This window comes from Polypterus senegalus, chromosome 8, assembly GCF_016835505.1.
Source record: "Polypterus senegalus isolate Bchr_013 chromosome 8, ASM1683550v1, whole genome shotgun sequence".
NCBI lineage: Eukaryota > Metazoa > Chordata > Cladistia > Polypteriformes > Polypteridae > Polypterus > Polypterus senegalus.
In genome coordinates this window covers 172202958-172228101 of record NC_053161.1, presented here as the reverse complement: position 1 = coordinate 172228101, position 25144 = coordinate 172202958, and the positions used below count along the sequence as shown (strand labels likewise).

The window sequence follows — 25144 nt, the reverse complement described above, 5'->3', positions numbered from 1 at the left end:
GATTTTTGAGTCAACAAACGGTACTCTCGAGCAGTTGTCTTGCGGGTTCTTCCTGACCTGGGCTTGTCAAAAATGTCTCCAGTCTCTTCAAATTTTTTTTTTTTAATCCTCTGAACTTGACGCTGAGACACATTGAAGGCGTTTGCCACATCAGCAGTGGATTTGGTCTTCAGCCTCTTGATAATCAACACTTTAGTCTCAGGGTGAATCTTAGGCATGTTTACAGAGGTCTAGTTGCAGTTGATGTGAAGGTCTAGTGTACTGGGATTGTTTTTATATACACCTGAGACCTAATTGATCCATTATTAGTCACAGGTGAAGCTCATATGACAAGGCGACAACACTTATGTCTTGCCAAAAATGGACTCAATGGGCTTTACCAAGCTGTGAATATTAGAATACTTTTTGTCAGTTTCGTTTTGCACTGAAACATTATTGCAAAAACTGATAGGATTAAAATAACCCATGTCTTGTAACAAAATCTTGATTAGAAATATATTTTAGTGGCACTTCAGGTCAATTTGTACAATGTTTACAAGACTTTTGTCAGGGACTGTATATGTGTGTGTGTGTATATATATATATATATATATATATATATATATATATATATATATATATATATATATATATATATATATATATATATATATATATATATATATATATATATATATATATATATATATATATATATATATATATATATATATATATATATCACGTGTGTGTGTATATATATATATATATATGTATACACGTGTGTGTGTGTATATATATGTATACACGTATATATATATATATACACGGTGTGTATATGTATATACACGTGTGTGTGTATATATATATATATGTGTGTGTGTGTGTGTGTGTGTATATATATATATATATATATATATATATATATATATATACCCACATCTCAAATGTTCAATCAATCATTTATTTATATAGCACATATTCATACAAAAAAATGTAGCTCAAAGTGCTTTACAAATTGAATAGAAAAATAGAAGACACAATAAAAATAAACATAAGTCAACATTAATTAACATAGAATAAGAGTAAGGTCCGATGGCCAGGTGGACAGAAAAAAAAAAAAAAACTCCAAGAGCTGGAGAAAAAATAAAATCTGTAGGGGTTCCAGACCAAGAGACCGCCCAGTCCCCTCTGGGCAATCTACCTAACATAAGTCAAACAGTCCTCTTTGTATTTAGGGTTTTCATGGAAGGACTTGATGATGATGGTCACGTAGACTTCTGGCTTTCAGTCCATCAATGTTGGTGCATCATGATGCTTTGAGTAGGTGAAACAGAAGAGAGTGTTGAGGTCAGTACGGATTTTAGAGCCACTATGAATAGTTATTATGAAGAATTGAACATACAGAGTATCAGTATTAAGTTAAAGTGAAGTTATAAAAGGCCATGTTAAAGTAATGTGTTTTCAGCAGTGTTTTAAAGTGCTCTACTGTATTTGCCTGGCGAATTCCTATTGGCAGGCTATTCCAGATTTTAGGTGCATAACAGCAGAAGGCCACCTCACCACTTCTTTTAAGTTTAGCTTTTGGAATTATAAGGAGACACTCATTTGAAGATCTAAGGTTACGATTTGGAATATAATGTGTCAGGCATTCCGATATATAAGATGGAGCAGATTATTTAAGGCTTTATAAACCATAAGCAGTATTTTAAAGTCAATCCTGAATGACACAGGCAACCAGTGTAGTGACATCAAAACTGGAGAAATGTGTTCGGATTTTCTTTTCCCAGTTAGGATTCTAGCAGCTGCATTCTGCACTCGTTGCAAATGATTTATGTCTTTTTGGGTAGTCCTGAGAGGAGTGCGTTACAGTAATCTAGTCTACTGAAAACAAAAGCGTGAATTAATTTCTCAGCATCTTTCAATGATATAAGAGGTCTAACTTTGCTATGTTTCTTAAGTGAAAAAATGCTGTCCTAGTGATCTGATGAATATGAGATTTAAAATTCAGATTACAGTCAACGGTTACCCCTGCTTTTTACTTCCGTCTTAACTTTTAATCCTAGTGCATCAAGTTTATTTCTGATAACCTCATTGAATCCATTATTGCCAATTACTAAAATTTCAGTTTTCTTTATTTAGTTTGAGAAAATTACTATTCATCCATTCAGAAATACCAGTAAGACATTGTGTTAGTGTATCGAAAGAGTCGGAGTCATCAGGTGCTATTGATAAGTACAGCTGTGTGTCATCAGCATAGCTGTGGTAGCTCACGTTGTAACCTGAGATAATCTGACCTAACGGAAGCATGTAGATTGAGAAAGCAGCGGACCCAGGATAGAGCCTTGTGGAACACCATATCGGATATCATGTGTCTTTGAGATTTGATTACCACAACTCACAAAGAATTTTCTCCTGCCAGGTAGGATTCAAACCAATTTAAGACACTGCCAGAGAGGCCCACCCATTGACTAAGGCGATTTCTAAGAATATTGTGATCAATGGTGTCAAATGCAGCACTCAGATCTAAGAGGATGAGAACAGATAAATGGCCTCTGTCTGCATTTACCCGCAAGTCATTTACTACTTTAACAAGTGCAGTTTCTGTGCTGTGATTTGTTCTGAAACCTGACTGAAATTTATCAAGAATAGCATGTTTATTGAGGTGGTCATTTAACTGCATAATGACTGCCTTCTCTAGAATTTTACTTAAGAAGGGCAGGTTAGAGATGGGTCTAAAATTTTCAAAGGCAGAGGGGTCAAGATTATTTTCTTGAGCAGGGGTTTAACTACAGCAGTCTTAAGACAGTCTGGAAAGACCCCGTATCTAATGACAATTTACTATGTCCAGAATATTGTCAATTAGCACGCCTGATATTTCTTTGAAAAACCTGGTTGGTATTGGGTCAAGGACGCAGGTGGAGGGTTTCAGTTGAGAGATTATACTATGTAATTCAGGTAAATCTATCCTGGTGAAAGCATTTAATTTGTTTATAATGGAGTACCGGGCTTTGGAGGTTCTGCAGTGTTGGGGAGATATACTGTGTTATCTCTAATATCATTAATTTTTTGATTGAAAAATACAGCAATGTTCTCACAGGTTTCACTGGAAGTATTCTGGGGCATTCCTTTGTGTTACCTGGGTTTAACAGACGATCAATTGTAGAAAATAAGACTCTGGGATTACTAGCATTGTTATTTATAATATTAGAGAAATAGCAGCTCTCAAGGACAGTGTTATTGTATTCTGTTATTTTAACTTCAATATCTCATAATGGATAGTTAGTTTAGTTTTCCTCCATTTACGCTCAGCTCTACGACATGTTCTTTTAAATCAGACACTCTTTGGGTCTTCCATGGAATAACAATACTAGAAGATTTTTTTAACTGTCTTTTCAGGTGCAACTATGTCAACAGCAGCTCTTACTTTAGAATTAAAGTTTTCCACTTTACTATTTACATTATCCTCGCTATTATAGTTGGCATTATAAACGGACTGATTGCTTAGAATAGTTGTAAGTTTTAAAGCTGCTGATGAGTCAAAGAAGCGTTTTTTAACAAAATGCTTCTCATGAGTGTTTTCTATCTTTATTTCTATATTAAATAGTAGAAGGAAATGGTCTGATAGACCAATATCAATGACCTGCTTTATATCAACTTTTAGTCCTTTAGTAATCACTAAGTCTAACATATGACCTGCTTTATGTGTAGGCTGATTACGAGCTGTCTCAAATCAAAAGAGTCCAGGAGGTTCATGAATTCTTTTACCTTTTGGTCACACTGATTGTCGACATGAAAGTTAAAGTCGCCGACTATTAAGAGTGTCATAGTTTGTAACTAAAATTGACATTAAGTCAGAGAATTCCTCAAGGAAAGATGCGTTATATTTAGGAGGTCTATACAAAGATAATACTAGAACGTGAGAATCTCCATGAATAACAACGGCGAGATACTCAAAGGACTTAAATTTACCAAAACTAACATCTTTACATTTTAATCGGCTCGAGTAAATGTTTGCCAATCCGCCCCCCTTTTTCCCCGGGCGGTCTGCACGAGTAAAACTGTAATCCGGAGGTGCAGATTCGATTAAAACACCGCGCCATTTGAGTTAAGCCATGTTTCATTTAATGCAATAAAATCAATCTTTCTATCACTAATAAGATCATTTATAAAAATGTCTTGTTAGTTAAAGCTTTAACATTTAATAGTGCCATATTTAATGTTTCGGAGGGGCAGAGCTGAATTTTATGCGTGTTATTGGTATTCGGAACAAAAATTAAGTTATTTTTGTTAACGCCGCTCTGTGTGTACTTTTTATGTAATCTACAATCCGTTTTTATAGTCTTAATGCAGTGTTGATCTGAAGTATTAATTTCAATTAAATTATTGGTGTTTATGTTTACCTCTCCTTCCCCATCAGTCAGTCCACACGGTGGGTGTCTTTCTCACAGCACAGTAATCCCCTCACACACTAATTGCTACCCTCTTAAGGAATACCAGCACAAGTCTCACCTCCACTCGGCGATGTCACCTGTGTGTCCACCTGCGACCAGACTCCCTAATTATTAAGCTGACCACCACGACCTTCCTCACTAACTGGCTCAAGTGACACGCGTGTTGTATCAAACTGACTCTTCTGAACTTGTACCCAAAAATATTAGACTTGTGCACCAATTTAAACAAACAGATTAAGCAAATCCAGTGATTAGCAATAGATAGAATGGTATTGGTAGAACTTTATTTGACACAAGGGGGAATTTTGGCGTTTTACAGATGTTCTTTAAAAAAAATAAAATATAGGTAGATAAATAAGTAAATAAACATACATACACACTTAAGTCTGAACACACACCAGAATGATTATGAAGCAAGAAAACTAAAAAGAAAGGAGCATTCTGAATTGCCTGTCACAGTCAGCGTGAGACATTATGCAGACGTATTGCTTTTGGTATAAAGGAACCCCCATAGTGTTTCTTGACACACTTATGTGGAATGATATGAAAGAACTCCATTTTAGTGTGTCAGAGAGAGGATGTGAAGCATTATTCATAAAGGCACTCAGTTTTGTTTTAATTCTCTCCTCAGCTACGAACTCTAGGGGGTCTAGGGTGTGTCCCATAACTGATCTTGCCCTTTTTAATTAGTCTGTTCATTCAGTGACGTGATGTACACAGCTCAGCACACCGCAATGTAGAAAATCACACTGGTCATCATAAAGTTATGGCAGGTGTGAATGATGGCACTTCCCACACTGAAGGAACACGGCCTCCTAATGGAAAAGAGCCCGCTCTGCCCTTTCTCACAGAGTTAAAACAGTTTTTCCTTTAAATATGACACAGATAAATCCCTGTTATGGTGGTGCGGTTAAGGAGCTTAAGTCGCGTCAATCAGCTATTTACTAATGCAGAAGTGATGGTCACAGTTTAACACAGCGTTTCTCAACCTTTAAGTATTTGCAAGTTTTCATGACAGTTTTAATCGCACCCCGCCAACAGTTTTTTGAAAGGATCCCACTAATCCCAATTTGTTCTTTTTAAATTAATGATATATCATAGATGCATGTTTTATTATACCTACTTAACTGTTATCAACATTTATCTAACTCTATATTTTTCTAGTATCAGAATGTAGTTTAAGTTAATTTTGTTTTGGTTTCAATAGATGTATTTTTCATATTTTTGATTCTTGTTTTCTTTTTTTCACATCTTCGCACCCCACAGGTTGAGAAACACTGGTTTAACAGAACAATGCACTTTAAAAGCTTTTAGTGAGAACAAGGTGGTTTTATTAAATCTAATAACACAATGAAAAGTTATGATTGATTCAGTGGGTAAAGAGGGGACTGATAGCTTTTAATGAATTGCCAACTGACAAAAATAGAAGTTACGCACCAACAGTTACATCTGTCAGACTAAGCTAACAAACCCCTCATTTCACTTGCTTGTCTTCTCCTGTTGCAGCCGCTCATTTTATCAAAGTTAAGTTCCTCTTTCATCTTCTTCCTCCTGACTTTTCTGTTTCTTAACACAGTCCTGTGCCCCTACTTGTATAAACCTTCATCAACATAAACTGATAAGACAATTCTGAGACCCTAGCATCACTGTATGTTTAATTCAAGTAGTGAATACTGCTGACCCACAATTGTGTCAGATGGTGGTCTTGTTTCAGAGTCTCTTGAACCTTCACTCCACTCCCAAGATTGTTTCACATCTTATAATTTGAAATGAAGAGCAATGAGTTACTTTCAGCATGCTATGAACTGTCTAACTTTACATAAACCATAAAATAGAGCATTTTCTAAAATGATATTCAAGTGTCTTTAGACATAAGTGATGAAGATTTAATGATGATGATTCCTGTTCTTTTTACAGAGAAAAAGAAAAAGCTGCTGTTTACTGGAACATCTCAATGGATGTGAAACAGGAGACCAGTGATGTGGACGCAAATATCTTGGAGAAAACTGTAAATATTAAGGAGGAGGACCATCAGTGGGAGTCCATGTACCTTAAACAGGAAAGTCTGAGCATCAATGAGGAGAAGAGTGAACTGCAGGCAGTGGGCATCAAAGAAGAAGCTGAAGAGACGTCTGTCAGTATTGCGATGCATAACCATGCACATCTGGGCAGTGCAAAAGAAGACTACCTTCATGATGGGTGTCGAGATGGAGTGGTAACCAAGTTAGACTCTTCTCAAAGCAGACACTGTTCATCTCCAGAACCATCTATCAATGTGAATTCCTTAGAGTCTGAACCGAACAGGGCTGAGGAAACTAAATCTGTTAGGACTCAGAAAAATAAGCGACAAGCTACAAAGAAATCTGGAAAAGGTAAGTGTAAAATAAAAATATGTAAGATTTAGGGTTGGAGTTTGAGCTTGAAAGGTTGAGTCTTGTGATTTTTATGAGAAACTTAGAAATAGAGTGAAAATACTCATTTTATTGTGTGTTTAAATTTAGTGTGAGATTTCATCTATTGTAATGTAAGGATTAGCAATTTTCTATTCTTCCATTTTAGTGACTTTATGCAAAAGGCCTCAGCATGTCCTCGATAAAGAGTGCTATACAAATGTCCAAGAGCAAGACAAAGGTAGTGATCCCTCTGGAATTTCCTGGGTATCCATATTAATTCCTGTTAACAATGTAGTCCGATTTTTAACTAAGCTCTCATTACAGACAGCCACAGTTGTCCTAAACTACTATAATAACACACAGACAACTGGATGGCTTCTTGTCAGTCCTGAACACATCGTTTAAACATTCACAATACACTCTGTGACCCTCCTATCTTTACAGACTGGTTGACCCTTCTTTAACAGTAATGACCTCTACATAACTTTTTATAGTTACTGATCAGCAATGAATTTTAACCAATTCCTTCATTCAAAACATTTTTAGTTCCTTCATCCCTAAGACCTCTTTTCTGATCAGATCTCTTTATGTCAGATCACAGCATCACATGTCTCTTATTGGCGATTACAGAACACCAGTTACCGTATGTTTAACTCTTTCCCTTTTTGATTTCTTCCTGTGTTTGGGCTCATTGTCCTGTGTCATCACTCAACTTTTGTTAAGCTTCTACTATCCTGATATTTTTCTGTCAGATTTCTTGATAATATTTTCAATTCAGTGACAACTGATTGTGTCAAGTGTTCCAGGCCATGAAGAAACAAGCAGGCCAAACCATTGTTCTGGAACATCATGATGACCTTTTACATGCTTTAAGATGTGCAGTGATGGTTTTGGTAGATTGCATTGATCTCCTTGGTGTTGTCCTTCTGTAAACAACATTCTTCTGCTTTTATCCACATGGACAGAGACTTTCTCAAGTCCGGGAGATTTCTGCAGGCAATTTGCTCTGCCTGTCTGAGTTCCTATTCACCTCTGCTTTCATGCTGTGATGTTTGTGGGTTTCCTATTTCCAGTAGTGAGTTTCCTCCATTTTTGTAGACAGTATGGCTTTCTATGCCTTGACGGACATCTTTTTCACATTTGCCAGCTTTACACACATCTCTTCAGTTCTTCTAAGGTTCTTGTGACATCCTTTCAGAAGTATCTGGATGAAATGTCAAACCTTTGGATTACACATTGAAGCGTTGGATTGCAGATACAACATGCTGATATCATTCTTATATCATAAAGTGAAAAAGGCTGTGTGTTCTGTGCTGCTACTTTGTGACGGTGCATTAAATATGACTTTTGCTCCTAAGGATTTTTTTTTTTTTGGTTGCTATTAAGGAGCAGTGAAGCAGTTTAATATATTTTAGCGTTTTTTTTCTATTTACATGCAACAGCAGGTGTTACTCCAGTCTTACTCCAAACTGGGTTTTTGCAGAAAGCTTTTGCACTTGCCGGCAAATCAGTGTGATGGCAATAAATAGACAAAATTAACTGTGATTTCTTAGCAGAAAGAAGTTAAACATTTTACATATGGTGCAGGATGGATTCAAAGTAATTAATAAAATCTCTTGAGTGGGTAAATAAGGAGGTAAAAAAGAAGATGCAAAGGACAAAAAGAACATATATATAAGCAATTTAAGATGAATAACCCCAATGCTGACAGTAGTGCATTTGAGAGCAACTATTAGGAAAGTTATGAGGGTCTCTAAAAGACAGTTAAAGAGAAATATTGCAGCCAAAGACATTCTTTCAGTATTTAAGGAGTAAAAGAACAGTCACGGAGGAAGTGAAGTGCCTCATCTATACTAATAAAAGGCAACACCCTCACTGACTGACTGACTGACTGACTCACTCACTCACTCACTCACTCACTCATCACTAATTCTCCAACTTTCCGTGTAGGTAGAAGGCTGAAATTTGGCAGGCTTATTCCCTACAGCTTACTTACAAATGTTAAGCAGGTTTCTTTTCGAAATTCTACGCTTAACGGTCAACAACGTTGAAATTTTATGTGTAATGGTCATAACAATCGACAACATCCGCCATATTGAAATTTCTTATTTATGGTGCCATCTTCACGAAATTTGGTAGGTGGCTTCCCTACGCTAACCGAAACCAATGTACATACTTATTTCGGTGGTATGACACCACTGCCGGCCGCCATATTGAACTTTCCTACGGTCATTGTTACTTATGGGCCTATCTTCAAGAAATTTGTTACGCGGGTTCCCAACGCTAACTGAATCCTACTTGCGTACATATATACGGCCATAGCCTGCAGTTCGGTCACCATGTGAGGCAGCGTTGGGTCCCCCATCCCCACGCCTCCCACGTTGTTGGCTGCCTGCCTATATATGGTCAGTCCGTCGGTCCAGTCTCTACATTCCCTTCCTTGGTTCGCCACGGGATTCACGTCTCCCTGCTGATAACTACAGCCTTTTTATTTAATCCACAGCTTCTCCACTGTTTTATTGTTCATTTGTTACGATTATAGTTAGTTATTGTGTAGTTATTTTAGACTTACTTTGCATTGTTCAGGTACCCATTTCCTTTATCATTCCAACCGTACCCCTATTAACCCCTATTAACATATCTATCGTGGTGATCACCATCGATCAAAGAACTGTCACTTACCGAGTGGTTTCCATGCCCGGAGATGGCACCTGCCTTTTCCATTCTCTTTGTTACATATTGCACGGCCATATCAGGCTCACTCTTTATATCCGGAGTAACATTTGTCTTTATGCATTGAATGACTAGGACAGGTTCAAGGTGTGGACTGATGACTGTACAAAAGATAATTATACTACACAGGAGCACCATAAGAGTGAAATGCTTAAGCCTTTCACCTATGGTTCTGCATGTGAGTTGATGGCTGCCACTGAATTGTTCATTTGTTGCTTTCAATTGTACCGAAATGGCCAAATATTTTACACCTTTTGACAACCGCCAATGCCTCTTAAACATCTTAGATTTACAGGTGACGATTTCAGAGAGTAAGCTCAGCGCACAGCTTGGTCATATTACAACCGGAGGGCCGAACTAACAATTTGGTATACAAAGAGATCCTTAACAAATAATTATTGGTATATTTTCCCTCAGTTTAAAAAGGTTTATTTTTCTTCTTAATAAAAATTTTAAAAGGGTTTAGTTCTTCTTAATAAAAATTTTAAGGCAGTACTTCGCCGCTGCGAAGCGCGGGTATTTCGCTAGTGAACAATAAAGGGGAATTACAATACACAGATAATGAAATATGAAATGCTCTAAACTTTCCATTTTCTGAAGATTTCATGCCTGAAAAACTGGGTAACCTCTCAGTTATAATAGGGACTACTAAGGAGGTACTGAGGGATTTGAAAATTCTAGAGAGAGAAGTGCTGCTGAGAATTAATTGGTTGAAATAAAACAAATCTCCAGGAACAGATGCTATTTATCCTCAAGTGCTTATGGAGGTTAGTAAATATGTATATAAAACTTTGATGAATATTTTTAGGTAATCACTGCACACTGGGACAATTTCTATGAACTGGAAAATGTAATCTCATTATATAAAAAGGGTGCTTGGGAAAACTGAAATATCAACAGGTCAGTAAGCTTAACATGCATCACAGGAAAGTGAATGAAAGGAATTATTAAGGAAAAGATTGAGCGACACATGGCGAGAACAGGAGTTTTACTAAACATTCAGCATGGATTCAGATGAGGAAGGTTGTGTTTTACTAACACGCTGGAAATCTTTGAGGAACCAACCAAAGGATTTGATCAAAGTGGAGCATATAATATTTATCTGGACTTTCAGAAAGTATCTGAGAAGGTGCCACTTAAACTAAAAGAAGTGAATGTTCAGGGTATGGTGTGCAGATGGGTGCAGAATTTGCTAAACACTGGAAGCAGAGGGTTATGGTGCAAGGAATCCTATTTGAACTGGGTGGTGGTAAGTATAGTGTCCTACAAGGGCCAGTGTTAGGGCCACTGTTTTATAAATATATTGTCACACGTGTGCGCTAGGGAGACAGCTAAAGGGCCTAAATGATAGAAATACCACACCAGACCAGGGGGCAGCAGGGTGAGCTGAATGTCTCTTTGTCTCTTGCAGACAATTCATCAAAAATCCTGCAGGGTTCCGGCACCAATGATGACGTCACTTCCGGTCCCAACAACGTCACTTCTGGTTCCAGGCCCAATGACGTCATTTCCCTTACTGGCCTTTAAAGCCGCAATCATACCTCCACAATATCAGTACTATTTTGGACTCAAACCTGTGAACATCTCTGTTCAATTTATTTCAATTTTGTAGCAGGGAAACAATATACGAGTGGCTGTCCCAAACCTTTATGATATCTGTGACTCATCTTTGTGACAGTGGCTTTTCAATATTGGTTGAATTTTCCCAAATCTATCGCGTAACTGCTTGATATATTCTAATATATTGGTAGAGGGAAGAGCTTCTCCTTCCCATCCTTCTTTTAAAATATCCAATATTCCCAGAGGTTGTCGTCCATATAACAATTTAAAAGGAGAGAACCCCTTAGAGGCTTTTGGGACTTCACTATAGGCAAAGAGTACGAGGTGGAGGAGTTGATCCCAGTTCATCCCATTACTGCTGTCCACCTTGTTGATCATTTGGTTGATAGTCTGATTAAATCTCTCTACTAGACCATCGGTTTGAGGATGATACACCACAGTCTTTAAATACTTTATTTTAAGTTACTTGGCTGTTTCCCTAAACGTTTCCGATGTGAAAGGCGTCCCTTGGTCCTTAAGGACTTCTTTAGGAATGCCAACACGCGCAAAGACCCCTAGAATTTCCTGTGCGATAGTGCAAGGGAACAGCCTCTGGATATTGAGTAGCATAATTCTCGAGGACTACTATAGATTTGTGTCTTTGGGCAGAAGGCTCATGGGGTCCTACTATATCGACCCCAATTCACTCATAGGGAACGTCAATCAAAGGAAGGGGAATGAGAGGAGATCCCTTTTAAAAGAAGCCGGCGTCTCATTAAAGTGAAAGTGCATTTCAGAGAGAGGGTCCGGCCTGACCTCAAGGGCCAAAGAATTCTCCCAGCTCGTCGCGGCACTGGTGGATGAGGCACTTACCTGCGACGGTCAAGGAATATCCCCATCCAACTCTTGGACTTCCGGATCTCTCTCCACTGGCTTGTTACATGGTGTGGAGACAGCTTGAGTTGGGTTAAACCGTATATTTCTAGGCCTATGTTATTAATGGGAGAAGTTAGAAGTACACTGCATTTATTGTCAGACCATTCCCGCACTATAATCTCCAGAAAAGCTGGCTTGGGGAGGACTGCCACAGAAATTTTTTTGTAGCGATCCCGCATAACTGATGAAACATAAGGTGGTTTTATATTACGGGTTTCACTATGAATGCATCTAATACTGGTCTTTATTTTTTCCATTGTCACAGTAGATCATATCGGGAATCAACAATAGAAATATTGCTGCCGCAGTCTAATAATACTCTGACTCAGAAGTCATTTACCACGACTACTCCCGTATGAGTCATAGTTAGGGGGTTTGTGAATGCACATAACTGTTCCCCCTCTTTTCCCCCCAATTTTTCTTTTGAGGTTTATCATAATGGCATTCTTTATGTAAATCAGATGTTGAAGGTCGTCCTGTGAGACAATTACGGTTTACACACAATCTCTCAAGCAGTCATTTTGACGCTTATCTTCCTCATAATTCAATTAGATCTAAAATAACAACGTCACATGTATCTAAAGCTATTTCTGTTATTGTTGCCAAAAAGATAACCAAGCGACATTTATAGAGATCCACATCTCAACATTGCCCTCAGTCTCCATTGTCTTCCTCTTATTCCACAAATCACCATTCTGATCACGCTTTGTCTATAACGCAACCATCAATACTAACTCTTTCTCAGAAGGGAAAGAAGAAATGCAGAGCTAGATACATAAATGCAACAAGAAAGAACCAACTTAAAAAGGCCCAGAAAAAAATGTACAAAATAACCCTGTGCCAAACTGTACAGCTGTGTCTAAACCCTAAAAAAGTCATCCTGAATCACTTTTATGTTTTATGCTCGAGAGTCCACTCACACAGCAGTCTGGTTATTTTGGCACAAGAAAAAAGACTTGAAACATTGTTTATAAAGAAGTGCTCTAACCATAGTATGTAAAGGGTTAAAGTAGTTTTTGATGATCTGCAGATGAATTCGTGGTCAAAAAAAATATCATCATATCATAATTTCATATTGTACTCAATCAAAATGAATATAGTATTTTATTTCATATTTCAACTATGAACCAGGTAATACAGCTGGTCCGGAAAGTATTCACAGCGCATCACTTTTTCTACATTTTATTTTGTTACAGCCTTATTTCAAAATGGATTAAATTTATTTTTTCCTCAGAATTCTACACACAACATAATGACAACGTGAAAAAAGTTTACTTGACTTTCTGCATCCTTATTAAATCTGCTGTCTTAACAGGTCTTGTGTGCCACTAAAAATCCTATTAAAATGGCGATTCCCACTTTGACCTGCACAGTCATGGAGTATCTGGTGTTGTGACATAAACACTTGATGTGTGGCCTGTGCAGCTCCCCCTCCTAGGCCTGCTGTGGTAGGTGGTCTGTGTGCCTCAGTGACCCTTGTATGATGTCTGGAGATTTGTGCTGCTGACCAGGACTATAAAGCGTAATTGTGATATTAGTGACCAGTATTTTGATTGTTATTTAAATTGCGCTTATTTGTGACGAGCAAGACAGCATTTTTCATAGTTTTGTAGAAAAAAATAATATGCTATAAATTAGTTTCTGTCTGTCATAATTTCTTCTAGTCTCTTATTTTAAAATACTAGCACAGTGAAATGTTCATTTAGTAAATTGTGCCAGATAGTGAAATGTTATGTCCTTGTGTTTTGATCACATCGTGTATTTAGGACTCAACCTTTCACTTGATATGCTAGGCCTCACATCCATCTTATTTAGTGTCTTGTTGCCTTTGTTCATTGGACATTACACTCGGGCATGGGCGCCACACATTTTATTTTTTATATGTATTTAGAGATTTTGTCTAATTCTTAGTTTCAATTTGAATAACATTAGAAAATAAAGCGTTTTTGTTCTGTATGACATTTATTTTTTTCTTTCTGAAGTTGCTATATATAATTTTAATTTAATCCTTTTGCCTTTATTAATTTACTTAACAAACGGTGGAGCAGTGAGATAAGCACTTTGTGTTGCCTGTGCAGTTTTACCACTCCTTAGCTTGGCATGACTGGTCTGCCTCAGTGGTCCTCCCAGTGATGTTGTGTGGAGATTTGTGCTCATGACTGAGTAAGTCAAAGAGGAGGTGGCAGACAAAGAACAATCCATGAATGGCCCTGTCACTCGTCTTAATCCATTCTCACAGCTTGAAGAGATTGAATTCCCTAACAACAAGGCTTGTACAGTGGCATACAAAGGATTGGATACCCTGGGCCAAATTTCTGTTACTGTGACCAGATAAGTAAGTAAAAGATGACGTGATTTCAGAAAGGCATAAAGCTGAAGATGACAAATTTCTTTAATATTTTAAGCAGGATTACTTTTTTATTTCCATCATTTACCATTTTAAAATAATTAAAAAGGAAAAAGGGCATGAAGGAAAAATGTGGGCACGTGCATGGTCCTTACTTAGTAAAACCCTGTTTGGCACGAATCACAGCCTGTAAACACATTTTGTGGCCCGCTAAGAGTCTTTCAGTTCTTATTTGTGGGAGTTTCACCCACTCATATTTACAAAAGGCTTCTGGTTCTGTGAGATTCTTGGGCCATCTTGCAGTCTATCCACTGTGAAGCCCAGGGTGTGTACAGCCACCCTAACCCGACACATCAGGCAGGACACAAGTTTCTCCACACAGCCCACTTTTATTTACAGGTGAGAAGCACTTTCTTTGCTCTTTGCTCCATTAAGCACAATGTCCACAACACCAAGCACAGTCTTTCTCGCCTCCAGTCCTTTTCACCTCCACTCCTCCTCACTGGCTTTGTCATTCTTCCTCCCTACTCTTTACATTGAGTAGTTGTGACTGGTCCCCTTTATAGGGCACCCAGATGGACTCCAGGAGACCAATGACCTTCTTCTGGTGTGGCGGAAGTGCTGCTAAACAGGGCCCTATAAACATCCAGGTGTCTCCTGGTGGTGGCAATGAGCCCAGCAAGGTTAAGCTCCCATGCTCCAAACCTGTGGCCCTGTTGTAAACCAAGGGGCTTGCCCTCTGTCGGTCTGGGGGAGACAGTATCTGGAATTAGCCCTCTCCCCTGTCTTTCTGTGCCAAAGGCGTCCCGGCTGGCAAAGGACCCGGAAGTCCATCACACCACAGAGTGTTTTTAATGTTCAGGTCAAGGAACTGAGAGAGCCATGAGAAAACCTTCAGCTTGGGCCTCTTGAGACAGTCCACTGTGAATTCCGAGGTGCAGTTCCAATCATTATCCTGTTATAGAAGACATACTCTTTTCAGTCAGTCAGTCATTTCCCAACCCACTATATCCTAACTACAAGGTCACGGGGGTCTGCTGGAGCCAATCCCAGCCAACACAGGATGCAAGGTAGGAACAAATCCTGGGCAGGACGCCAACCCACTGCAGGACACACAAACACCCACAGGACAATTTAGGATCGCCAATGCACCTAACCTGAATGTCCTTGGACTGTGGGAGGAAACCGGAGCACCGGGAGGAAACCCACGCAGACACTGGGAGAACATGCACACTCCACACAGGGAGGACCCGGGAAGTGAACCCAGGTCTCCTTAATGCGAGGCAGCAGCGCTACCACTGCATCACCGTGCCACCCCAATACTCTTCATTTTTAGCTTTTATAGATGTTTGCTTCAGAATTTTCTAATATTTCATTGACTCCATTCTTCCCTCTACCAGTGAACAGTTTCCAGTGCTCCTGGCTTCAACACAAGCCTGAAACGTGATTGATCTTCTCCCATGCTTAACAGTCAGAGACATTTTCTTGTCATGGAATTCTGTGCTGTTTTTCTTCAAACACACCTTTGCACATTGTGGCCAAAAAGTTCTGCTTTGACTTTATCAGTCCACAGGACGTGTTTCCAAAAGGCATCGGGCTTGTTTAGATGTTCATCTGCAAACTTTGAATTTTGTGGTGAGGACACTGGAAATTTTTCTTCTGATGGCTCTTTCTTGAAGGCTTTATTTGTGGTGGTGTTGCTGCACAGTAGAACAGTGCATCACCACTCCAGAGTCAGAGAACAAAAGACCACCAGGAAACTTTAAGACACAGGGGTTTAGATTTGCCATTCTAGCAATGCTATGAGCTGTTGTCTTGGAAAGTTGTTCTGGTCTTCCAGACCTCAACTTGACTTCCACCATTGCTGTTAACTGCCATTTCGTAATAACATTACAAACTGAGGAAGTGGCTACTTAAACTCTTTGCCATCTTGTATAGTCTTTTCCTGCTTTGTGACTATAAATTATTTTATTCCTCAGAGTGCTTGGTAACTTCTTAGAGGAGGCCATGGCTGTTGATTGCTGGGACAAGGTTTAAGGAGTATGAGAATTGATACAGCTATGAATTTTGCATCACCTGGCCATTCGTAATGATGAACAAACAAACCAAAGTCCTAAGGAGCTAATTAAGGTCTAACATCTTGGGAAAAAGTTATCTGAGACCTCCTATCTCTTGGGGTGCACAGACATTTCCAGGGAATCCCTCCTTTTTACACTCTACAAATCAAAATTAAGACACACATCTTGTTGAAAATGCAGAAAAGAATGGTTTATCTTTAACTTTATGGCTTTTGGAGATCAATTCATCTTCTATTGACTTAACTATTCACAGTAACAGTTATTTTGATCTGGGGGTCCCCACACTTTCGCATGTCACTGTATATGAAATGTCACGAAAGTGTACGTCTTGGGTAATGCTATGTCTAAAAAGAACCATCGTCTTGCGGTGTATATCATGCATCCAAGTGAAGAATTAAATGACAGAACCCTAAACTTTCTACTACAGAAAATGATTGGGTATCTAAAATAATAAATTCCAATTATTTTTGAGGGATACTCTGATTTGTTTTGTCCTGTCCTGATCATTTTTCTGGTTCTTTTCAAACAGTGCCATTACTGACTGCTAAGACACATTTGTGTCCTTAGCGGTTTTCTTTCTTTCACTGCATTGCTGATAGTCGATGTGCTCAGCTGAGTGTTGTATCTACAAGTGTCTAATCAGATTAGTTGCAGCAAACGTCTTTGCATTAAATCCACCACAACTAACAACTAGCTTTTTCATTTTAAACTTTACATATAACATTACTATCACTTTTCAGATACTTTAAGATATTTCCACACAGCAGTTATTTTCTTCATCAGTTTCCACTCGGTGCTCTCTGTCAGTTGTACGCGTGTCCTCAGATTAACACATTCCATGTCATGAAATCGGTAGACCAGTCAACCAACTACAAGCCGATTTCACAGTAAACAGCAAAAACTGGGCAATTTTAATTCAAGGCCAATTAATTTGTGTAACACTACTGTTTAATTCAGTTGTGTGTATTGTTTATAGCGCTCTTCATTGAGTGCAGGCTTGGACTGCTTGATGTTTGCAGCCATAACAGAGATAATAATTACATACGTGAACACACATATTAGAGCAAATAGAAATTTTAGCTTACTCAACATGAATAAGTCCTGATAGTAGATTCCTGTTAAAATTATAATAGTAAGTAAAAATGTCGCCGGCGTGTCACAAAGGTTACCAGTCCCGGTGTCATCTGCCACTCCCCTATAGAGCTGAAACACCAACAGCTGCGCTCTTCCTCGGTTTTCTAATCTCATTTTTCTTCGAGGTCACAGCAGCTTCTGTAGGCCTCTGCACTGAGGCGTCACTCATCCATTGCTCTCTTTTGCTTTGGTGATTTAAAGAAGCCATTTTGATGTTTCTTTTGGTGTTAAGTGGTTTTAGTTTAATTGTGGATATTTGTGAGGAAATATTTTGATTATTGAAGGTGCAATTTCCATGCTTGGCATGGCATTCTGTTTTATACAGTACTCTCTGTAATGGCTGAGGCAGTGAAACATTTTTCTTTTATTTATCCCTTTGCTCTACAGTTTAAAATTACAAATTAAATAAATGAGATGTAATTAAAGTACACATTACAGGTTTTTATTTAGGGGATTTGCAAACATTTCAGTTACACCTTGTAAAAATGACAACACTTTTTCTGAATTGTCCTCCCATTTCAGGGCACCGTAATATTTGGGACAATTGGTGTCACAGGTGTTTGTGATTCCTCAGGTGTGTTTCATTGCTTTAGTCTTGCAGGCCTAAGGCACCTCAGCTTACTCCTACCTATAGACTACCTTTGGTCTCTGTAGTTGCCATTGTTCAACATGAGGGCAAGAGCTGTGCCAATGAAAGTCAACAAAGCCATTATGAAGCCAGAAAATAATAATGAAACCAATAGAGACATCGAAAAACCTTAAGATTACCAAATTCAAAGTGTCTGAAACATAAAGTAGAATGAATGCACAGGTGAGCTCAGTAATCACAAAGGGACTTGTAGGCCAAGTAAGACCACCACTGTTGGACAGAAGATGTTGCTGCAGATTTAATTTTGATCACGACTTGCATTCCCTGATGATAACGATATCTCGTGTATCTCTGAAGTATCTTAAGTATACCATCTCATACAGATGGCATTACGTGGCTCAGGGTGACTGAGAGATTCCTTACCTGTCAGGCAGTTCACACTGAAAAGCCGCCATCGCAAAATAACACACAGCTGTTAAGACCTGTAAGAGATCTGAGATTGTGTGATTTCTGCGTGATGGTCTCTGTAATGAAGGCACATGTTCAGCACACACTTCAAAGAGAATGGCAGTAGGGAGTCTAAATTAGCTTAGAATTCAGTCATCATGAGCCAAAATGTCACTGTGATACATCAAAACTCACTCCTTGTGTAGCCTGTCAAACATCAGAATGTGAAATGAGCAGTGAAATGAGATTATCTGTTCAGGTCTTCGTTTTTCCACCAGGTGTTGCTAAAATACCAATACAAATAAAGTGGGACTTAAAATGCTCAAAATTTGCCTTAACTTTAAGCCAATTTAAATGCCACGTTCTAGTTTTATAAATCCTAACTTTTGCATAGGAAACGGCTTTCATATATGTTGCAGAGCATAAGGAAGTTTCATACATGCGGCCCTGGTGAGAAGTTGTAATAGAGAATATAAAATTAACAAATCAAGCGTGTTTTCCAAGTACAACAAAAGTTTTATAATTGCTTATGCTGATCAAAGGTTGTTCCTAATTTCAGTCATCAAGTATTTAATGTGAGTTAATGTTGATAAGGCAGCGGATTGAAAATAAGCGTTTTATTTTTTTTTTTTCCTTTTTTGTTTAACATTTTACACAGGAAAGAAAGATCACTGCAGTGTGGAATGTGGCAAAGAATTCTCTATCAGGAGCCATCTTCAGAGACACAGTAGAGTTCACACTGGAGAGAAGCCGTACTGCTGTAATGAATGTGGTAAACAGTTTTCGCATATAGGCAGTCTTCATATACACTCTAGAGTTCACACTGGAGAGAAGCCGTATTGCTGTAATGAATGTGGTAAACAGTTTTCACAAATGAGCGATCTTCAGAGACACACTAGAGTTCACACTGGAGACACTGAGAGCCGTATTGCTGTAATGAATGTGGTAAACAATTTTCACAAATGAGCACTCTTCAGAGCCACGCTAGAGTTCACACTGGAGAGAAGCCGTATTGGTGTAATGAATGTGGTAAACAGTTTTCACAAATAGGCAGTCTTCAGAGACACACAAGAGTTCACACCAGAATAAAAACAGTAGCAGTTCAATAATCAGTCCAGAAAAACAAGCACCCTTCAGGACTCGATAATGATGTTCAGTACTGTCCTGTAAAGTAAGCAAACTAAACTATTGTTGAGAAATTAATCTCTGAGAGAAGCCATATTGCTGTTTGGAATGTGCCAAACAAATCTGTCATTGGAGTTCTCTGCAGAGACGCACCAGGATTCACACCGGAGGGAAGCACAACTGGACTGTCCTGACTGAAGAGTACGGTTCACTCCTGCCTGGACATTAAGCACATGTAACTGACTGGAATCAATCCTACTAAGTGTTGTGTCAAAAACAAATCAACATAGAGGAGAAATAGAAGTTTATATCCGTTTTCTTTTTCCAGAAACAAAATAAAGAACAGGGCGTCATACAAACCGCTTCACACCAAAGGCTCTACAGCCTCCACCATGCGTCTAGCTCTGCTTTCATAACACATATTACATATACAACTATTTACAATATATTATACACATTTCATCAGAAAAAAACTCTTTACAATATACATGACCTCACATAATAAATCATAGTTCAGCTTTATAATATATATATTTTGCTATTTTTATATACAAAATACAGTAACTTGACAAAAACAAACAAAAAAACAGGGTGTCATGCTAACAGCTTCTCACCAATGCTTCTTAAAAAATAATTCAAATCAATTACTAATAATTATAAACACTAATTTTTAATACAAAATAAATAAAATATGTAAAATAAAAATTTAAATCCAAAATATACACATGATCCTGCTGTACATCTGGCCGAATTATGTTTAAACACTGTGGCAGTACACTAAAAGAAGAAATGCTTTTTTAAAATTGTATTTTGTTTTTGTTAACACTTGAGAATTACCACATAATATATATGTCGAATAAATAGAATAAAATTAAAAATTGGGATTTGGGAAGAGCTGAAAATACGACTTACCCCTCCAGCATCCACCATGCGTTTCGGGGTTCATGCATTCTGTGGAGAGTAACATTAATTAGCACCCGTACTCCAAAATGTGACTCTGCGTTTACACAAACAATTCCTTTTGGGAAAACTTATACTTAAAAGATGGAAAAAATTAAAAGACAAAATACACTTTGCTACACATATTGCAGTAGTGGATGTGGCCAACATTTCTCACAAATTGTAATCTTGTGGACCACAAAAGATTTCAGACGGGGTGCCGCCTCCAGAAGTGGGCTTAGTTGTAGATCATCTACACCGGGGGCATCAAGCCCTTTGTCTTGGTGTACCACCCCAAAGAATTTAAATGTTCTGAAATACCTGCATTTTATTTTGGTGTTAAATTGTTAATTACTGAACTGGTGTTAAACTAAATGTGGAATTTCTTTTTTCCAACCAGAAAAATGTTTTTCAGAGAGCTTTCATAAGGTACTAGCAATGGTAACCTGTCAAAGACGTGTTATAGAATGAATTTCAAAAGGATTTGATATGTTATGAATGATAGGCACTGACAGAGTGTGTGACCAGGAGGAGGTCACTTCACCTGCTTGTGCTAATAGTGAACAAAAGAAATGCCAGCAATTGTGTCTCAGATGTTTTTAGTGTCTCCAGAGTCAGTAAACAGTATTATTATTGTCAAATAGTTTATTAAAGTCACGCCTTTTGACCAGGAGGGGTTTCCTGTTCCCGAGAGACTTTGAAATTCCACTATCTTGGTTTACCTACAGTATGCTTACTTTATTGTTGTATATGATTTGTTGCTTTGAATAAATTACAATGACCTGTCTGTCATCTCCAGTCATCTGACGGTGACTCTTGCACTCAGCTTTCTGATGGGCAAACCCTGTGAATTAGCACATCAGAGGTCCATGAAACCCCTCTTTTACATGGTCTTTCGAGTCGGAAGCGAAACAGACTGACTGAAACCAAAATGACCAAAATGACCAGTGTGCGCGAAGGAGCCTCACCGATACCCAGTTCACTAGAGATGAGATGTAGAAGATAACATCTGAGCTGAGATCTCCACATTCAGCCAAACCCTAACTCACACACTGCAGACAACCCATCTGTGGGCACCGCTACGGCCTTTCAGACAACGGGCTCCGTGAAGTAAGCTTGCAGAACTCGGCCGAGGCTTCTGAGAGACAAAGATTGCATCTCACCATTCAGACTGGGATGTGAGAAACTGTCCTTAGAGAGGTGACGTGCTGTCCATCACAAGCTCCAAGCAAAGCGCTGGTAGCAAACCGAGAAGTGCAGTTAAGTAACCGATCAGTTAAATCACATCATGGCAGAAACACATGCATTGTGCATACAGATTTACTCCGACTCCCCATCAAGACAAGTGAGGGAAAGAAACTCGTTGAACTGGAGGAGATTAGGATTTTGTAAGTAATGAGCAATGTAATGAATTTAATTTAAATAATGTTCACTTTTGAAAATTTGTTTTTGTATCTTGGATCTCATCACTTAAACAATTGGTGGAAATAAACTGAAGTCTGCTTAAGCAATAATGTTTTATTTTTCATCTTCATATCATTTTAAAGACAGAATTATTGACATAACCAATCAAAATTCCAACTAATTTGCATTGTTGTGTGGCTCAAAAGTATTAATTAAACAGTTAATGCTACTCTGAGCCATTCATTAATTTGTGTTGTACTGTTTGTTCATTTGTTTCTGTTACACAAAATTGTTCAATAAAGGAACCAAAGTAATTTAATTTACATAGGTAACTGATTATTAAAACTGTTTTGTATTAGAAAGTAATCCCTTAGATATTTCTGCTTTAAAGAAAAATATTAATTTGCTTGAAGGAAATATGAAAAAATGCAATTAATACATAATGACTTTCAATTACAAATTTGAACTGAGTGATTAACTGCAATTGAATTTTTAATCAGTTGTCCTCAAGCAAACACATAATTTGGAAACATTACAAATGATGAGAATCATGAAAAATGTGTACAATATACAGAGCCGTGTCTTGCTCTATGAAGACTCTACAGAAGCAGAGGGGCCATCGCAGCCACTAAGGTCCCCCCAAGCTGTAAGTTCAGCCTCAGTATATTTGAGGAGTATGAACATTAACTGTCTGTTTGTAGCCAGCTAAGCCCCATCATGTGTTTAATGAAGAACTCACAGTGGGATGCATAAGTTTAGGCAACCTTGTTAATAGTCATTATTTTCCTGTATAAATCGTTGGTTGTTACGATAAAAAATGTCTGTTAAATATATCATATAGGAGACACACACAGTGATATTTGAGAAGTGAAATGAAGTTTTTGGATTTACAGAAAATGTGCAATAATTGTTCAAACAAAATCAGGCAGGTGCATAAATTCGGGCACCGTTGTCATTTTATTGATTCCAAAACTTTTAGAACTAATTGGAACTCAAATTGGCTTGGTAAGCTCAGTGACCCCTGACCTACATACACAGGTGAATCCTATAATGAGAAAGAGTATTTAAGGGGTCAATTGTAAGTTTCCCTCCTCCTTTAATTTTCTCTGAAGAGTAGCAACATGGGGGTCACAAAACAACTCTGAAATGACCTGAAGATAAAGATTGTTCACCATCATGGTTTAGGGGAAGGATACAGAAAGCTGTCCCAGAGATTTAAGCTTTCTGTTTCCACAGTTAGGAACATACTGAGGAAATGGAAGACCACAGGCTCAGTTCAAGTTAAGGCTCGAAGTGGCAGACCAAGAAAGATTTCGGATAGGCAGAAGCGACGAATGGTGAGAACAGTCAGAGTCAACCCACAGACCAGCACCAAAGACCTACAACATCATCTTGCAGCAGATGGAGTCACTGTGCATTTTTCAACCATTCGGCGCACTTTACACAAGGAGATGCTGTATGTGAGAGTGATGAAGAGGAAGCCTTTTCTCTGCCCACAGCACAAACGGAGCTGCTTGAGGTCTGCTCAAGCACATTTGGACAAGCCAGCTTAATTTTGGAATAAGGTGCTGTGGACTGATGAAACTAAAATTGAGTTATTTGGGCATAACAAGGGGCGTTATGCATGGAGGAAAAAGAACACAGCATTCCAAGAAAAACACCTGCTACCTACAGTAAAATATGGTGGTGGTCCCATCATGCTGTGTGGCCAGTGCAGGGACAGGGAATCTTGTCAAAGTTGAGGGACGCATGGATTCCAATCAGTATCAGCAGATTCTGGAGACCAATGTCCAGGAATCAGTGACAAAGCTGAAGCTGCGCCGTTGCTGGATCTTTCAACAAGACAACGACCCGAAACACTGCTCAAAATCCACTAAGGCATTCATGCAGAGGAACAAGTACAACGTGCTGGAACGGCCATCTCAGTCCCCAGACCTGAATATAATTGAAAATCTGTGGTGTGAGTTAAAGAGAGCTGTCCATGCTCGGAAGCCATCAAACCTGAATGAACTAGAGATGTTTTGTAAAGAGGAATGGTCCAAAATACCTTCAACCACAATCCAGACTCTCATTGGAACCTACAGGAAGCGTTTAGAGGCTGTAATTTCTGCAAAAGGCGGATATAATAAATATTGATTTCATTTCTTTTTTGTGGTGCCCAAGTTTATGCACCTGCCTGATTTTGTTTTTTAACAACTATTGCACACTTTCTGTAAATCCAATAAACTTCATTTCACTTCTCAAATATCACTGTGTGTGTCTCCTATATGATATATTTAACTGACATTTTTTATCGTAACAACCAACGATTTATACAGGAAAATAATGACTATTAACAAGGTTGCCCAAACTTTTGCATCCCACTGTATATGCTTAAAATGAAACATTTGATTTAAACACAACTGCAGTAGCTGGAGCGATTTGGCTTGTGTTTGTGGGGTAATCAATTCAAAATCAATGATTATTACTAGACAGTCGTGTCGCGTAATGAGTGACGTCTACCGCCAGGTATGATGGGAAGACTCACTTAGAGTCAGGAGGAAAATAACGGAGCGAAAGTCACATTGACACCTAAGATGGCATGAAACACGGATTATCAGAAAAAACCTGAAGGGGAAAATTGTGCACAGAATAAAGATAAAACATTTGTTAACGATGACGCAATGGATCAGAGGTGGGAAGAAAAGAAATAAAACAACTTCGTTACTGTTTATAAGTAGAATTTTCGGGTAGGTTATCTGTAGCTTTATTGGGTATTTTATTTATTTGAGACTTTTTACTTGAACTCATTAAATTTAAACGGAACCAAATCTGCTCCCTACAATATAAATACATCAATAAATAAATAAAACATCCGCAACTTACTATGTGACCAGCAAGTGGTCAGAAAAAATAAGGTAATCTAGATCAGGTAATTTTATTAAATTATTCTTATGTATTTTCAAAATTGAGGGAGTATTCTATTATATTTATTTGCACATTATATGTCTTTGATTTCTGCGTATACAAAACATTAAGCGCACCTGAGAGAAGCGAGAGGGACAGCA

At 38.3% G+C, this 25144-nt stretch overlaps 1 protein-coding gene across 1 annotated transcript in view; it reads left to right on the top strand.

Moving 5' to 3' along the window:
- Nucleotides 1-25144, top strand: part of LOC120534703 (zinc finger protein 420-like) — a 144820-nt gene that overhangs the window by 84246 nt on the left and 35430 nt on the right. Inside the window, 3 exon segments of the mRNA XM_039762290.1 lie at nt 6351-6805; nt 19288-19547; nt 19550-19736. Of these exon segments, the coding sequence (XP_039618224.1) occupies nt 6351-6805; nt 19288-19547; nt 19550-19736 (902 nt within the window).